The sequence below is a fragment of the Nycticebus coucang genome, chromosome 10 (genome assembly GCF_027406575.1).
Source record: "Nycticebus coucang isolate mNycCou1 chromosome 10, mNycCou1.pri, whole genome shotgun sequence".
In the NCBI taxonomy this organism is placed as follows: domain Eukaryota; kingdom Metazoa; phylum Chordata; class Mammalia; order Primates; family Lorisidae; genus Nycticebus; species Nycticebus coucang.
This window is the reverse complement of record NC_069789.1, coordinates 124,600,994-124,615,050: the sequence shown is the minus strand read 5'-3', so window position 1 is coordinate 124,615,050 and position 14,057 is coordinate 124,600,994. Positions and strand designations below refer to the sequence as shown.

At 53.3% G+C, this 14,057-nt stretch overlaps 1 protein-coding gene across 5 annotated transcripts in view; it reads left to right on the top strand.

The window, feature by feature from the left end:
- Positions 1–14,057, top strand: part of ACTN4 (actinin alpha 4) — an 89,485-nt gene that overhangs the window by 74,069 nt on the left and 1,359 nt on the right. For 2 of the 5 annotated variants that reach the window (XM_053605571.1, XM_053605570.1), the window contains exons 11-20: positions 292–439; positions 4,628–4,778; positions 7,096–7,204; positions 7,391–7,531; positions 7,609–7,791; positions 7,885–8,019; positions 9,038–9,217; positions 11,924–12,070; positions 13,149–13,214; positions 13,819–13,977. In XM_053605571.1, the coding sequence (XP_053461546.1) occupies positions 292–439; positions 4,628–4,778; positions 7,096–7,204; positions 7,391–7,531; positions 7,609–7,791; positions 7,885–8,019; positions 9,038–9,217; positions 11,924–12,070; positions 13,149–13,214; positions 13,819–13,977 (1,419 nt within the window). Of the gene's footprint in view, positions 1–291; positions 440–4,627; positions 4,779–7,095; positions 7,205–7,390; positions 7,532–7,608; positions 7,792–7,884; positions 8,020–9,037; positions 9,218–11,923; positions 12,071–12,768; positions 12,850–13,148; positions 13,215–13,818; positions 13,978–14,057 lie in introns of all 5 variants that reach the window. The other 3 variants (XM_053605569.1, XM_053605568.1, XM_053605572.1) reach the window with 2 other exon arrangements.

Sequence of the window (14,057 nt, the reverse complement as noted above, 5' to 3'; positions counted from 1 at the left end):
GCAAAGCGAGGGACAGACATGACCCCAGCCCATTTGTGTGTGTATGTATTTTTTTGTTTTTTCTTTAATAGAGACAGAGTCTCACTATGTTGCCCAGGCTAGACTTAAACTCCTGGGCTCAAGTGATCTTTCCCGCCTCAGCCTCCCAAGTAGCTGGGACTGCAGGCGTGAGCCACTACTCTGAGCTGCTAGTTCATTTCTGTTGACTTTCCATCAGCATCCCTCAAGGTGACATTCTCCTCCAGGGTCCCTGTTCTCCTATGATAGGCATGCCCTCTTATTCCCCCATAGGACATCAACAATGGCTGGCAGCACCTGGAGCAAGCCGAGAAAGGCTACGAGGAGTGGCTGCTGAATGAGATCCGCAGGCTGGAGCGGCTGGACCACCTGGCAGAGAAGTTCCGCCAGAAGGCCTCCATCCACGAGGCCTGGACTGACGGTATAGTCCTCCCAGCTCTCCTGACCCACTGCTATCTTTCAGACATGCGCACACAGCCACTCCCACATCAGATCTATTTATTAGCCCTTTTCTTGCTGCCTGAGGACACACATGTTTGAAATGTTGCTTTGGGTTCATGCAGCTGCAGGCAGCTAGGAACATTTGGGGGCCAGGCCGTCCTTCCTGCTCAATCTGCTTTGGCCTCAGAGATTACTTACAGGTGGGCCCCATAAGTCATCTGGCTCATCAAATGTCAGTCATCCAGGAAGACATCTGAGCCTCCTCCAGCTTGTGGGGAAGTGCCCCTCTGCCATGTTTTCCCTGAAGTCAGTTTCCCTCCCTATCCACAGCAAGGGTGTGGGCAGCTCTCCCACCACCTGCACCCTGGGTTCAGGGTGCCTTCCCATCTCCGATACCCTCTGGAACTGTGGCCATCACACTGAAGAGATCATGCAGGGTGGGTCTGTGTTCACCAGCATGTTCGTTGAAGGCAAAGCCAGGGTACCACCTCCTCTATGCTGCCCAACCCTCAGACAATGCTCTCCAGCTCTCACCCCCCAGCCTGGAAGTCCCTCCTAGCCTCCCTCACTATCCCTGAGCCTCCTTCCAGGGAGCCTGGCTCCCCCTGCAGGATGCTTCTCCTAGGAGGGCAGCAATGCCTCTGGTTTCCTGGCATCCCTGCAGCTGCCCGTCCCTTTGGCTCAGGATGTAGAATTCCAGCACGTCCCTGGCCCTCGGTTGGGTCCCACACCATGGTTGGGATTCCAGATCCAAGGGGCCTGAAAGCCAGAAAACTGGCACTGCCTGGGAAAGCTGAAAGAGCCACCCATAGCATTCCCTCCCTCCCGTTTTGGTCACCTCCTTCCCAACTCTCTTTGCCCTCCTGTCACCACTCTGCCCAGCTGAGTCACACTCCCCACAGCTCCCCATGAGATCCTCATTGAGCCTCCGGGTCTTCCAGCCCCCTTCCTCTCCACCATTTGAGCAGGCAATGCCAGATACTGAGACCCTTGCCCAGAGGCACCCCTAGAGAACCCTCCTCACTCCTGCCAGCAGGTGAGCATGCAACTCCACATGAACTGGCCCACCTCACCCCGTGTCCTTGGCTGTGGTCCAACTGCTGTCCTCCTCACAGGAGCTCAGCCCGGCTGCTTTCCCGCAGCAGCTGCCAGATCCAGAGCAGTGCACTCACCCCTTCTCTGCCAGGAAGAGAGTGTGGGCTGCAGAGGCAGAAAGTGAGGTGAGGAAGAGCCAGGGTAGTCCAGAGTATAGTTGCCTTCCTCCTGCTTCTCAGAATGGTACCCGTGTGAGGAGGGGGCAGAGGGACTGGCATTTGGTTCATTCATTCAGCAGGTGTCTCTGAGTCTCTTTTCCTGTGCCTGACCCTGTTGCTCACTAGTTTCCCAAGTGAGTGAGGGCCCTGCCTGGGATATCCCAAGCCAGCAGATTTTTGCATTTCACTTGTCAGAGGGTCCTCGGGCACAAAAGTAGACCTTGTAGCACCTGTGTCCCATGCTCAGACTAAGGTGTTTCTTGCTGTGTTATCTATGTGCTTCGTCTTTACCTCTCCATGGAGGCTCTGGGCATCATCCTTAAGGATTTTTCTCCAGAGACATTTCTGCCCAGGCCCTCAGCAATTCAGTCCCTCACCTCAGGTTCCCCAAAGCCCTAGAAATATGGTTTCCTGAGGCTGAGAGTTGTGGGCATGATGACCCACCAGAACTCCTTCCCTGGGAACAACCCTGGACTGGCCTTCACCCAAGACATTTAAAAGTTGGCTCAGACTCAGGTCAAGGCCCAACTGGTTCAACAGTCTCCACATCCCTGCCCCCACCCCTGCCTGGTACCTGGCACCTGGCCTTGTCCCTGGCATAAGCCTGGTGCTCCCAGACAGGCCTGCTCACTCATTCTCAAGACCCAAAGCCTCTGTTATCTGAACCACCAATTATGTGAAACTAGAGGACAGGCTGGCCTCCCACCCCTCTGCACCCCTGGGATCCAGTCATGGCAGCCTCCCTGTGGGGGTGGGCTCAGAGGGACAGTTTGAGTGACCATCTTTCTTTAGCCCTTTCATCATACCTCACAGCCTACGGGGGTGGGGAGAGTTCACATGGATCCTTCTCCCAGGGACTTAGATTTCCTGAGGATATAACCAAAAGCCAACAATCCCCCTTGTCCCTTCGCTGACTGCCTCTTGGCCTATATCCCAACCAGCTGTAGCCATAGTCCCCTCCTTCGATTCCTCTTAATGCACCCCTTGCCAGCTCCCTTGCTGAAACTCTGCTGAGACAGAGAGTCATAACCTGCTATTTCTGGTTCCCACCCTTGGAAGAAAGCAATTTGGAAAAGGGAATTGCAAACTTGCCTTTGTGGTTAAGCCTCCTGCCCTGGGGTTGGTGGCAGCACCAGTAGAGTCAGAGTTTCCTCAGCTACCTATCTCTTGCCTGCCAGGCCCTATCCTAGCGGGGGGCTGGTAGTTGCCAGACAGATGACACTGGGAGAGAATGGTACTGGCTTTGTGCCTGCCATTGTTAAAGATCACCTTGCTGAAAGTTTAGAATAGTCCTGTGTAGCATGAGTACTGGTGTTGACCCCATTTTACAGATGAAGGAATGGGCCCCCAAGAACTCTTTGTCACTGCACTGGGTGGGAAGCTGTTTGTCAGACATTCTGGTTCGGAGGTAAAGGGCCCTTCTGAGCTACCCCGCTAGGGGAAGTGGTGGCTTACCTGAAGCAGGGGGTCCTTTGTGAAGCTGGGGTACCAGCTACCTTCCCAAGTTAGCATTTTCCCCTCAGTTCTCTGCAAGACTTTAACTTGCTTGCAGGGTTTACTTGAGCTTTTGTTCTGGGTGTGTAATTAGCCAGGCTCCAGGCCTAATAACAGTGTCCTCCCTTACTTCAAAGGGCCTAATGATGGGCCCTGCCCCACTGCACATAGGAAGCCTTAAGACAGCATGGGGCACATAGTTGTGTGACGGGCCCACTGCTCAGGGGAACCCAAATCCACAGAGCCAGGGTATAGATGTAGAGGTCAGGCTTCTAGAAGAACCCTGGCTCCAGCACTTCCCCTTCCCTGAGCCTGTTAGGGCATGGGCTGTGACCGCACATGCTTCTCCAGGTTATAGCCCTTCAGGAGTTGGTGTCTGGCCAGGCGCAGTAACTCATGCTTATAATCCTAGCACTCTAGAGGCTGAAGCAGGGGTGAATTGCTTGAGCTCAGGAGTTCAAGATCAACCTGAACAAGAGTAAGACCTTGTCTCTACTAAAAATAAAAAAAGTAGGGGGCGGCACCTGTGGCTCAGTCGGTAAGGCACCAGCCCCATATACCAATGGTGGTGGGTTCAAACCCGGCCCCAGCCAAACTGCAACAAAAAAATAGCCGGGTATTGTGGCGGGCACCTGTAGTCCCAGCTATTCGGGAGGCTGAGGCAAGAGAATCGCTTAAGCCCAGGAGTTGGAGGTTGCTGTGAGCTGTGTGATGCCATGGCACTCTACCGAGGGCCATAAAGTGAAACTCTGTCTCTACAAAAAAATAAATAAATAAATAAATAAAAATAAAACAAGTAGGCCAGGCACAATGTCTCATGCCTGTAAACCTAACACTCTGGGAGGCTGAAGCATGTGTATTGCTTGAGCTCAGGAGTTCAAGACCAGCCTGAGCAAGAGCAAGACTCCATCTCTAAAAATAGCCAGGCATTGTGACAGGCACCTGTAGTCCCAGCTACTCAGGAGGCTGAGGCAAGAGGATTGCTTGGAGTGTTTGGAGTTGCTGTGCGCTGTGACACCATGGCACTCAACCGAGGGCGACAAAGTAAAACTCTGTCTTGAAAATAAACACTAGCCAGGCTTTGTGCAGGCACAAAAAAAAAAGCTGGTGTCTAACTTCCCATCCATGGTACCAGGGTCCAATTTTTTATGGTCTTCAACCAATAAAGGTGCTAAGTTTTGAGTGCACAAGATGGGATAGCTGTCTTAGGCCCACCAACCCCAAAGTGTCTCCCAAGGACATAATTGGGCTTAAAGATCCTGGAGGGCAAGGAAGGAGGTTCTGGAAGTTTCTAGCCTTCATTGCGTCATCCTTGGTGTGGAAGGATGTAGGTCCACAATCCCCCCTTCCTCTTCCCTCTGGTTAGAAAGCTGCTGCCCCACAGTTGCTGTGCTACTAAGTGACTCTTCCCCTACCCCCAGGGAAGGAAGCCATGCTGAAGCACCGGGACTATGAGACAGCCACCCTCTCAGACATCAAGGCCCTCATCCGCAAGCATGAGGCCTTTGAGAGTGACCTGGCTGCACACCAGGACCGTGTGGAACAGATCGCAGCCATTGCCCAGGAGCTCAAGTATGTATGGACTCATGATACTCCATCACTCCTCCCCCTCCACACCCTGCCCAGAGCAGTAGCAGCAGCATCCTGAGGCCCAGCCTGCCTCAAGACCAGGAAGAGGGTCCCCAGCCCTCCTCCTTCACTTCCTTTCGGATACCAGGAAAGAGCCTAATGAGGTGATGGCTTTACCCATGCTATCTTAACCCTGAATGAGAAACAAAGGATCCAGATTCTTTAGCTAAAGGGAGGTCTCTGGCCCCTTATTTTGATTCTTCAGGCTTTAAGGGTCCCTGGGGTACCACCTTCCCTGTGTCACACCCTATTAGTCCCAGGCCTCTGATGGTGTAGGCTACCAATCTCCTTTGCTCCCAGCCACTGCTTGCTGAGGGAACTGGGCTACACAGTGAGCCTATTGTTCTGTCCAGCCCCTTCCCTCTTTCTTGCACAGAATACACTTATTGTAAGAGCTTCCAGGCAGTCGGGTTCCTTCCCCTCCCTTTTCCACCCCAGTCAGATAAACTTGTGTACACAATTAGTACACCAAGTCTTGGGAGCCAGTGAATAGGGGCCTTATTCCACCAGCACAGCAGCCAGCAACAGGGAGGGCCCAGGCAGCAAGAGGCCCTGGTCATTACTTCATGGAAAATCCACAAGCCCTGGAGGGGCATCAGGCTCCCAAAATAGCTGTCTGCTCAAAAATAGGATCCTTGGCTGGAACTGCCTTTTCCACAGATGCCCCCTCCACTACATTAACCCCTTAAGTTCTGCTTATTCCTGTAGGCCTGGAGCCCAGCAGCAATACCCAGTGGAGCCCTACACTGAGCAGAGCTGGTTTCTTCCCTGACCCCTCCCTCCCCACTGCCCAGGTGCTTTGAGGGTTTCCCATTTGCTCACCCAGAGGCAGAGGTACTGTGGGGCCTTCACAATACCAGGAACCACAGCATCCCTGTTTGGCACAGCTGGGGTGTGCCTAGGGTTTCTATAGCCGGCATGTCCAGGCCAAAGAGAGCAAGGACTCAGATACAAGCACCCCCCAGGGATTGTGGAACGTAGGACACAGATAGGCTTCCAAATTACCAGTGAGAGTCCCTCGAAACTGGTAAGAAACAGAATTGGAATGAATCCTAGGCCAGCCTACTTTTCAGCCACTGGTGGTATCCATGTTGAAACCCATTACCCTGAGGCAGCTTTCTGGACCATAGCCCTTGAGGAGAGATGGAAGAATATTTGGGTGCTATCCATTCTGCTGATGATAAGTTAAAGAGGGCTATGGATTGTCTAGGATGAGCCAGACAGGTATCCCCTACTGAGCACTGATTTATGGTGACAGCAAAAACTCATTGGGCTTTCAGTGATGTATGTGTACCAGCTTATCTAATCCCTCCAGCAACCCTGTGTTACAAGAGTGGAGACCTTGGCACAGAGAGACTGAGGGGTTTGCCCCAGGTCATACAGCTAGGGAGTGGTCATATAGGAGTGGATCCCAGGCTGCCCAGTCCCACTGTGGAGCATGGCCTCAACCCCCTCCCAGCCCTTACCTGCTCTCCTCCGGCCCTATATCCCACCCACCCATGGCGGCTGGCTCACCTGGTTTCCATGTCCAGTTCCTCCCCTTGCTCCTTAGGGACTTGCTGCTAAGAGTAACCAAATATCTGGATCTCAGGAGGCTGGAATCTTGGGGCTCATATAGGAGGGGGTGGCAGAACAGGGAGCAAGCTGGGGCAGAGGCAGTAGGGGGTGTGCTAAGTAAAACCTAGTAAATAGCAATCACTACTTAGGTGGAAGCTAAGGGCTGCTTTAAGAACTTTACATGCATTAATTGATTGCATCCCCATCGCCATTTTCACAGATGAAAAACACTGAGGTATCCATAGTGCAGAATGTACTTCTCCAGGGCCCCACAAGTAAAAAACCCTACAGCAAGAATCCAAACCTAGGGAATTTGCCTCTAGAGCCCATTCTTTTAACCATTGTACTCTGCCAGACATTCTCTGAATTTTTTTTTTCTTCATCGTATTTTTGGCTTCGACATTCTCTGAATTAAAAAAGCAACCTAGGCACTAGGCCTGGTTGAAGGGCTGCATGTTGGAGATCCCCTGAGTTGGCATGTAAGTGACAGAGAAAGGAGGAAGTGATCAGGAGGATGCCCCCGCCCCTCTGTTAGCCCCCTTCCATCCTACCCTGAGTGGGCCATGGGCCAAGGCAGAGAGGTGGTTGGTTACTGGTATCCTAGAATGTTGGCTTGGCACCTGGGCCTGGGAACCCTGGCAGGGGTCTAGCCTGCCCGCCGCTTCCCTCTGCTGGATCTCATGGCTGCCTGCCTGGCCCACAGTGAGCTGGATTACTACGACTCCCATAACGTCAATACCCGGTGCCAGAAGATCTGTGACCAGTGGGACGCCCTTGGCTCTCTGACCCATAGTCGCAGGGAAGCTCTGGAGGTGAGGAGGGTATCCACATTGCCCCCAGGGCTATTGGGGTTGTGAACAATGACCAGATCCATAGGTTTCTATGAACCCTCTTGAGAGGATAGTCTCTGACTCCTCAGTGCCCCTGCCAGCCCCCCAACACCTCTTGCTCGCTGACCTGTCTTCCCTGCTCTGGCTCTGTCCCTCCCCCCAACACAGAAAACAGAGAAGCAGCTGGAGACCATCGACCAGCTACACCTGGAATATGCCAAGCGGGCAGCCCCCTTCAACAACTGGATGGAGAGTGCCATGGAGGACCTGCAGGACATGTTCATCGTCCATACCATTGAGGAGATTGAGGTCTGTACCCACCACACACATACTCTGAGGGCCTTAGTGGGACTGGGCTCCCCCCTCAACTCTTGCTACTTCCCTAGGGCCTGATCTCAGCCCACGACCAGTTCAAGTCAACCCTGCCAGATGCTGACAGGGAGCGGGAGGCTATCCTGGCCATCCACAAGGAGGCCCAGAGGATTGCTGAGAGCAACCACATCAAGCTGTCGGGCAGCAACCCCTACACCACTGTGACCCCCCAGATCATCAACTCCAAGTGGGAGAAGGTGGGCCAGGGCCTGTCAGGATGGACTGGGGTGGGACTGGTCAGGCGGGGGGCTGCCCCCTGACTGCTTCTGCTCCATGCCCCCCCACCCCAGGTGCAGCAGCTGGTGCCAAAGCGGGACCATGCCCTCCTGGAGGAGCAGAGCAAGCAGCAGTCCAACGAGCACCTCCGCCGCCAGTTCTCCAGCCAGGCCAACGTCGTGGGGCCCTGGATCCAGAACAAGATGGAGGTGAGGCACCCGGCCCCCAGCTCTGCTGAGCTGAAGCAGACTCAGGGCAGGGCTGAGAAGGAGCTCCACGTGAGGTGGTCTTCAGTGGGCGTAGGGCCAGCAGACTTAGAAGCCTGCTGCTACTGATGCCAACTCTCTCTGGCTGGGGGCCTTGGGATCTCATGGGATTAAGAGGGTCAGCAAGATTATGTTGACGAAAATCACAGTGCTGTCCAGAGAGAAATTTGGCTGAGGAGTCAGGTGGACATGTCAAGCCTGACTCTGCCCTGGTCTGATGAATGTCAGCCTCGAGCACAGTATAACTCTGACCTGCAGTTTCTTATCTCTACAATGGGAATAAAGGCAGTTACTTCATTCCCCCAATAAATGCTTTTTTTTTTTTTTTTTAAATGGACATTTTTTTTTTATTTTTATTATTATTTTTATTTATTTATTTATTTTTTTTTGTAGAGACAGAGTCTCACTGTACCGCCCTCGGTAGAGTGCTGTGGCGTCACACGGCTCACAGCAACCTCTAACTCTTGGGCTTACACGATTCTCTTGCCTCAGCCTCCCGAGCAGCTGGGACTACAGGTGCCCGCCACAACACCCGGCTATTTTTTTGTTGCAGTTCGGCCGGGGCTGTGTTTGAACCCGCCACCCTCGGCATATGGGGCCGGCACCCCACTCACTAAGCCACAGACACCGCCCAATAAATGCTTTTTTTGAGAGAGAGAGAGAGTCTCACTATGTTGCCCTTGGTAGAGTGCCATGGCGTCACAGCTCACAGCAACCTCAAACTCTTGGACTTAAGATATTCTCTTGCCTCAGCCTCTCAAATACCTGGGACTACAGATCCCCTAAAAATATCCCTCCAGGTATTTTTTTTGTTGTAGTTGTCATTGTTGTTTGGCAGGCCCAGACTGGATTCAAACCCGCCAGCTCCAATGAATGTGGTTGGCACCCTAGCTACTGAGCTACAGGCGCCAGTGGTGGCAGAGGGCTCACCAGCTTCTCCCTGCCTGGACCCCTTCTGCAGGAGATTGGGCGCATCTCTATTGAGATGAATGGGACCCTAGAGGACCAGCTGAGCCACCTAAAGCAATATGAGCGGAGCATCGTGGACTACAAGCCAAACCTGGACCTACTGGAGCAGCAGCACCAGCTCATCCAGGAGGCGCTCATCTTTGACAACAAACACACCAACTACACCATGGAGGTAGTGCCCGCTGCCAGCTGTAAGCCTTGTCCTAGTCTCTCTTTCACAAGCATGGATGACTTCCTATGATAGCCCAGGCCAGGCTCCTTGTTGGAAATGGTTTTAGCCCTGTAGAAAAAAGACCTTATCTACTGTTTTCTCTAGCTCCATTTTGTTGTGGAGACAGGGTCTCACTATACTGCTCAGGCTGTTCTCAACCTCCTGACCTCAAGCATTCCTCCATCTCAGCCTGCCAGAGTGCTGGGAGCCACCTCACTCAGCCATCCTTTTTTTTTTTTTTAACTCTGTTTTGAAATGATTAAAAAGACTAGACAGAGGGCGGCGCCTGTGGCTCAAGGAGTAGGGCGCCGGTCCCATATGCCGGAGGTGGCGGGTTCAAACCTAGCCCCGGCCAAAAAAAAAAAAAAAAAAAAGAAGAAAAGAAAAGACTAGACAGGAATTTTACACATTTTTGAAAATCAAGTTTACCTGGCACTGCTCTCTCATCACCACAATACCCGTTTCAGGATAAACTTACCTGGGGACATTACTGGGGAGGGGTGATATTGCACCCTTTGGGCTCAGCAGTGTCAACCTTACATGAGGTGCAGACCCTGTTGATGTGTACCAGGGATCTCTTGAGCTGGTCACTTTCATATTGCTGTCTTGAAATCATGCATGTTGAGAGGATTTCCTCAATGCACACCCACAGATAGATACTATAAGCCAGAATTGTTATTTTTTTCTTCCAGACGGCCAATTGTTTTGGGGGTGGGGGGTGGGTTGTTTGTTTTTGAGACGGAGTCTCAAGTTGTCACCCTGGGTAGAGTGCCAAGGCATCACAGCTCATAGCAACCTGCCTTAGCCTCCCAAGTAGCTGGGACTTACAGGCACCCGCCACAACACCCAGCTATTTTTTGGTTGTAGTTGTCATTTTTGTTTGGCAGGTCCGGGCTGAATTTGAACCCACGAGCTCTGGTGTATGTGGCTGGCACGCTAGCTGCTTGAGCTACAGACGCAAAGCCTTTTTTTTTTTTTTTTTTTTGAGGAAGAGTCTCATTATGTTGCCCATGGTAGCGTGCCATGGTGTCACAGCTCACAGCAACCTCAAAATCTCGGGCTTAAGTGATTCTCTTGCCTCAGCCTCCCACGTAGCTGGGACTACAGGCATCCACCACAATGCACAATGCCTGGCTGTTTTTTTATTGTAATTGTCATTGTTTTAGTAGCCCCTGGCTGAGTTCAAACCCTCCAGCACCGGTGTATATGGCTGGCGCCCTAACCACTGAGCTATGGGCACCAAGCTCACAAGGCCAATCTTAAACATTGACCAGCATGGGGCGGTGCCTGTGGCTCAGTGAGTAGGGTGCCGGCCCCATATGCCAAGGGTGGCGGGTTCAAATCCAGCCCCGGCCAAACTGCAACAACAAAAAAAATAGCCGGGGGTTGTGGTGGGTGCCTGTAGTCCCAGCTGCTTGGGAGACTGAGGCAAAAGAATCTCGTAAGCCCAAGAGTTAGAGGTTGCTGTGAGCCGTGTGACGTCATGGCACTCTACCCGAGGGAGGTACAGTGAGACTCTGTCTCTACAAAAAAAAAAACATTGACCAGCATGTTGCTTTTTTCTCTTCTCTTCTCTCTTCTCTCTCTTCTCTTCTCTTCTCGACAGAGTCTCACTTTATTGCCCTCAGTAGAGTGCCATGGCATCACACAGCTCACAGCATCCTTCAACTCCTGGGCCCAGGCAATTCTCCTGCCTCAGCCTCCTAAGTAACTGGGACTATAGGTGCCCACCACAACACCCAGCTATTTTTTTGCTGCAGTTTGGCCAGGGCCGGGTTCAAACCCACCACCCTCAGTATATGGGACTGGCGCCCTACCCACTGAGCCACAGGCACTGCCCCTTCTTTTCTTTTCTTTTTGAGACAGAGGCTTACTCTGTGCCCTAGATAGAGCGCTGTAGCATCATCACAGCTCACAGCAACCTCAAACTTCTGGGCTCCGTAGATCCTCTTGCTCTGCCTCCTGAGTAGCTGAACTATAGGTGCTGCCACAATAATTTTTCTATTTTTATTTTACTTTATTTATTTTATTTTTTTGAGACAGAGCCTCAAGCTATTGCCCTGAGTAGAATGCCAGGGCATCACAGCTCACAGCAATCTCCAGCTCCTGGGCTTACGCGAGTCTCTTGCCTCAGCCTCAAAAGTAGCTGGGACCATCAGGCGCCTGTCGGAACACCTGGCTATTTTTTGGCTATAGCTGTCGTTGTTTGGCAAGCCCGGGCTGGATTTGAACTCGCCAGCTCTGGTGTATGTTGCTGGCACCTTAGCCACTTGAGCTATAAGTGCCAAGCCTATGATTTTTCTATTTTTAGTAGAGATGGTCTCTGCTCTTGCTCAAACTGGTCTCAAACTCCTCACCTCAAGCGATCCACCTGCCTCGGCCTCTCAGAGTGGTAGGATTAAAGGCATGAGCCACCATGCCCTGCCACCAACATACTTCCAAAAAGTTTCCATGTGGATCCTGGCATGAGCATCTTGGGTCCTTGCCCCTCTTATGCATCTGCCAGCAGGAAACATGCTGCAAAGGCAGCAGATAAGGTGTACAGGAGAATAGGGGGCTGGAGCAGCACTTGGGAGGCTTCCTTCTGCCCTCCGCTGTGAGGACAGTCCAGCACAGTGCCCCCCTGCCCCTGCCTGGCCCACACTCATCCCCTCTCTCCTCCCCTAGCACATCCGTGTGGGCTGGGAGCAGCTGCTCACCACCATTGCCCGCACCATTAATGAGGTCGAGAACCAGATCCTCACCCGAGACGCCAAGGGCATCAGCCAGGAGCAGATGCAGGAGTTCCGGGCATCCTTCAACCACTTCGACAAGGTGAGTAGCTTCTTGGAGTCTTTCTTCCCTATTGTCGCCATCCCATCCTTACTTCCCTCTGTCTTTGTATCTGTCGGTTTGGTTTGTTCATGGTCATAGTTGCTGCTGCTCACAGGGGTGGACACACGAGCCCCTGCTGGCAGGGTATGGCTGTCAGCACCTGACTTCGCGTCCTGCCCTCTAGGGTTACATCCTTACCAGCCTGCCAATGAGACCCTGAAACAGTCCAGCTGTTAAACACAGTTTTAAAACTCAGATTTAGTTTGGCAGCCCCTTAGGGAGGGTCCTGAGCACTAGGGCTTGCCCCGTCCCCCTTACTAAACTGTCACGTCACCTGCCTGGCTTTAGTGAGTAGGAACGTGCAGCCTCATCTCTGCACTATCAGGCAGCCTGGAGATCCCCCAGGATGGGATGCAGTCCCCTCTCCAGCCCCAAACTCAGAAGACAGAGAGGTTCTTGCACCCTTCCACAAGTCCTGGTGAGGGAGTCCTCTGCCTGGCAGAGGGCAGGATACAAGGCCCCCTGTCACCACCTGTCCCATCTGTCCTGATCATCTCCTTGTCCATGTCACCTCTAACTCTGTGTTTCCCCCCTTCTCCTCGTGTCCCCTTCCCCCTGCCCTCTGCATGTGGCCCTGGCCCTTCATCCTGGTCTTCACACCACCCCTCCCGCACACCTGCCTGTGGATGGCCTGGCAGGACCATGGCGGGGCACTGGGGCCCGAGGAGTTCAAGGCCTGCCTCATCAGCCTGGGCTATGACGTGGAGAACGACCGGCAGGTACGCATACCCCTGGGCCCCAGCGGACTGTGCATTAACTGCTCTTCTCTTTCTCTCTCTCCTTCTCTCTCTCCCCCTCCCTCTTGCCATTCCATCCCCTGCCATCGTGTGTGCCATTTCATGGCTTTCTTGCCTCCCTGCCGTGTCTTTCTGGACACCTTCCCCCTTACCTGGTCTTTTGGGGCCTCTGTCTCCCCTGCTCCCTGCCACTGTCCTGTCTGTCTGCTGTGTACACGGGGCGTCCCCTCTTGCCTACTCTGGGCCTGGCCTCCTCTGCTATGCCTGCGTCCTGGGAGCAGAAGCAGACAGGCAGCATGGACTCCGATGACTTCAGGGCTCTGCTTATCTCCACAGGATACAGCCTGGTATGCAGCCTCTGCCTCCCCCTGGCCGCTCTAACAACTCCTCCTTTCTTTCAAACCCTCCTCCCCCACCTTCCCTCCTTCAGAGCTTCCATGTCCTCGGGACACTCCTCCACCCTAGAGACTCTCCTGACACTCCTCCACCCTAGCTCAGCCTTGCCTGCCTCTGCCTCTGTTGTACCTGCTGGGCTGGGGTCCCTCCAATGACTCCTGGAGTCCCTTTTCCTTCCCTAGAAGTCTCCAGAGAGAGGGGGCAGCCTTCTTGCACTCTTCCCCTTTTCTTTCTTTTTCTCTCTTTCTTCCCCACCCTTCAACGCTAAGTTGTATTCCTGGGCTGAGGGGCAGTAGATCCCAACTCCCCACTATTCAAGACTGTGGGGACGGAGGATGCAGAGGGACCGGGCTCCTCAGCCTGGGGCAGCCAGAGCAACACAAGCTCAGCTAGGTACCAAGGCTACTGGAGGTGGGCTGGCAACATGGGGCAGGGATGCGTATCTGGTCAGATCTTGCTCTTTTGGCTGCTTTCCTGTGAGACTCCACCAGTATGGGCCTGGCTGCCCCTGCCCCAGCAAATGTTGTGTCCTCTGCCCCTACCCCCACCTCATAGGGTGATGCTGAATTCAACCGCATCATGAGTGTGGTCGACCCCAACCACAGTGGCCTTGTGACCTTCCAAGCCTTTATTGACTTCATGTCTCGGGAGACCACTGACACAGACACGGCTGACCAGGTCATCGCCTCCTTCAAGGTCCTTGCAGGGGACAAGGTGAGCCAGACTCCTCTGAGGCACACAGGGGCCAGGTGCAGGGGTCCCTGCAACAGGTATTGCAGCCAGCAGTGAGTGTG